A 3,545-nucleotide genomic window follows, 5' to 3' on the forward strand; every position below is an offset into this window, starting at 1 on the left:
CCCCCCCCCCAAAAGAACAGTAACTTCTCCCACAAACTCATGTTTTTAAATGCTTTATCAGTTGCTTATCTGGCATTTTTTCCAACCTTCAGCTAGAATATAACATTTTTGCAGTATGAGTTTATATTAATCCTTTTATAAAACAGACAGAGAGCATTCTTCTCGCACTATTTTCCCCAAATTCTCTCCTTTCACAGCTCCTCCTTGTCTCCCCATGTTAGTGCTGCTGAGTGTTTCCCACATCCCATTCCATGTTGCTCTCAGTGCTGCAGATGGTTGCAGCCTGTTACCTCTCTTGTCCTGGAGAGATGCTGAACCACATGTTTGAGGCTGTCAGCTCCAGCCACCACAGAGAAGTGTCAGAAGAGGGTTACAGCTGGAGGTGAAGGAGGAATATGGCACCCCTCTTATCTCCTACTTACTTTTTTTTCTTCCTTTCTTTACAAACCTCCATTGTGTCTCACCTGCCAGCACAGAGAATGGGTACCTGGAAGAGACTGCCTGTGCTTTTTGCAGCAAAGTCTGACCTTTCCTTCTGCACTCACTCAGTTCTAGCAGAAACTTGAACAAAAGTGTCTCCCAAAGTTTTTGACAGCAAGACCCATGAAAACTCCTGGCGTCTTTGCAGATGTAAATGCTGCCAGCATCCTAAATCCTGAAGTACTCTTGATAAGGACCAGTGGCAGCTAAAGCATTCACCAGTGCCCCATGAACACCACAGTGAGCCCTGGGGCTGCCTGACCCTGTGTGACATGCTGGTGACAAACATCCCACCTTCATGCTTCTCACAGACAGCATAAGAGAGCTTCAGATGTGAACTCACTTCCCATTTCTAATTGCTAAATATCATGGATATAACAGTTCTCCAAACCACAATAATCAAGTCCATTAGCTTAGACTTGAGAAAGGTCTTCATATACACAGAGCCAGGGAAGCCCCACCAAATGGGTTGACTTCCAGGAACAACTGAGAAACATACAGATTTCAGGTAAAGCTGCAGAGGAAGTGAAATCGGACCTGGTTCTTCACACAAGCAGGACATACCTTGTCTGTGGTCATGACGTACAGATTTTCTTGGGTTTGGTCAAGGACCAGGTCTTTCTTTATGGGTTTGTTTAGTTCAATAGTAAGAGAGCTGTACTCAGTAGCAGTGGATGACAGGAACACCTATTTCATGGAAGAAAGAAAGGAAGTTAATATTCCTTTGCTTGTCCCCTCTCCCCCAATACCATTGTATCTGGCTACTGTGGTAAAAGACAACAAAAAATGTTTCTACAAATGCATTAACAACAGGAGGGCTAAGGAGAACCTCCATCCTTTATGGCATGTGGCGGGGAAACATAGTGACAAATGATGAGGAAAAGGCTGCGGTACTTATTCTTTAATGGTAAGACCAGTTGTCCTCTGGGTACCCAGTGTCTTGAGCTGGAAGACAGGGATGGGGAGCAGAATGAAGTATCCATAATCCAACGGGAAATGGTCAGTGACCTGCTATACCATTTAGACACACACAAGTCTATGGGGCTGGATGGGATCCACTGAGAGAGCTGGTGGAAGTGCTCACCAAGCCACTTCCAATCATTCACCAGCAGTCCTGGCTAACTGGGGAGGTCCCAGTTGGTGGGAGGTTAGTGAATGTGATGCCCATCTACAAGTAGGGTCAGAAGGAAGATCCAGTATGATCTCAGTACTGGGGAGGGTTGTGGAGCCGATCAGCTTGAGTGTCAAATGGGCCTCATCAGCATGAGTTTATGAAACACAGGTCCTGCTTGACTAACTTGTTCTCCTTCTATGACAACGTGACCTGCCTGGTTGATGAGCGAAATGCTGTGGATGTTGTCTACCTAGACTTTAGTATAACCTTTGACACTATTTTCCACAGCATTCTCCTGGACGATCTGCCTGCTCATGGTTCTTGGACGGGTGTACTCTTCACTGGATAAAAACTGCCTCAATGGCCAGGCCCAAAGAGTAGTGGTGAATGGAGATAAATCCATTCTGGCATTGGGTCACAAGTGGTATTCCGCAGGGCTCAGTATTTGGGTCAGTTCTGTTTAGTACCTTTATCAATGATCTGGATGAGGGGATTGAGTGCACGCGCCATAAGTTTGCAGACAAGACCAAGTTGGGCAGAAGTGTTGATCTGCTGGAAGGTAGGAAGGTTCTGCAGAGGGATCTGGACAGGCTGGATCGATGGGCCAAGGTCAATTGTATGAGGCTCAACAAGGTCCTGCACTTGGGTCACAACAACCCCATACAATGTTACAGGCTTGGGGAAGAGTGGCTGGAAAGCTGCTCGGCAGAAAAGGACCTGGGGTTATTGGTCGACGGTGGCTGAACATGAGCCAGCTTGTGCCCAGGCAGCCAAGAAGGTCAACGGCATCCTGGCCTGTATCAGAGATAGTGTGGCCAGCACGGCCAGGGCAGCGATTGTTCCCCTGTACTGGGCACTGGTGAGGTCACACTTCAAATCTTGTGTTCAGGTCTGGGCATGTGCAAAGAGCAGCAATGAAGCTGCCAAAGTATTAACACTGAAAGGGTTGTCAAGCATTGGAACAGGCTGCCCAGGGAAGTGGTTTAAGTGGTTTAAATACCCTGGAGGTATTTAAAAGGCACATAGATGTGGTGCTTAGGTACATGTTTTGGTGGGACTTGGCAGCATTAGATTGGACTTGATGATCTTAAAGGTCTTTTCTAACCTAAATGGTTCTGACTAATGAAAATCCTGTGTTTACTCAAGTTCACAAATTCACATTAGGAAAACATTTCCATTTGAAGTAAATGGCATCAAAAGCAGAAAGCAAAGCATCAACATCATGAAAAAAAATTGCTCACTGCTGACAAGAGCTATTATTTTCAATTTTCTTGTAAATAGTGATTTTAGTGTTGTAAAATTAAAATTCTCAACTCAGAGTTTTTGCACTTGAAGATGTTCAAATTTGTTGTCTTTCCTTATGGTAACCAACAGTTTCAGCTTCAAATTTTGAACCACGTAGTGGCACATGGCCATAACTCCTCTTCAAGAAAAATAAGGTGTTTGGTGTTACAATCTTCACATTTTAACACGACAAACATGTGAATTCTTGAGCCTCACACCATAGAGAATTTAGCAGAGCTCCAGCTTGGGCTTTGTACTGCCATATCTATTCACTGAATGGCCAGAATAATTACAAAATGAAAACTGTTCTTAAATTAGTATGGGCTTGAATAGAGATCAGGCTAGAGCAGCTGTTAGATTACCTAAGGCTGTTTATATAGGGCTCCCAGTAGGTATCTAATCCTTTGGGAAAAGTGCCATTCAGGCGATGCTAATTCAATCTGTGTATCGGATAGCTGAGGTGCATCAGAAATAACGTGGTTTTTCACTGAAATTAAAAATACCTCTAAGCTCTAAGAGAATTTGCTCCTGGTATGTGATCTTATAAATGCCATTTACTTTCAGAGTAAAGTGTGCTATCACTACAGTTCATGATCTTTTAAACACCTTCCAGTCTTTTAAGTCCAATTTATTACCTTAAGAATTTTACCATCCGATGTTCCCAGGA

General features: G+C 44.1%; 1 protein-coding gene across 1 annotated transcript in view; it reads right to left on the reverse strand.

Annotated features, from left to right (window-relative positions):
• PLXNB2 (plexin B2) overlaps window positions 1-3,545 on the reverse strand; it is a gene marked incomplete at its 3' end in the record, with an annotated part of 76,299 nt that overhangs the window by 69,793 nt on the left and 2,961 nt on the right. The window contains 2 exon segments of the mRNA XM_010017675.1: window positions 1,045-1,167; window positions 3,514-3,545. The exon segment at window positions 3,514-3,545 is cut by the window's right edge and continues 22 nt beyond it. Of these exon segments, the coding sequence (XP_010015977.1) occupies window positions 1,045-1,167; window positions 3,514-3,545 (155 nt within the window).

This window comes from Nestor notabilis, unplaced genomic scaffold, assembly GCF_000696875.1.
Source record: "Nestor notabilis isolate BGI_N333 unplaced genomic scaffold, ASM69687v1 scaffold7167, whole genome shotgun sequence".
NCBI classification, from domain to species: Eukaryota; Metazoa; Chordata; class Aves; order Psittaciformes; family Psittacidae; genus Nestor; species Nestor notabilis.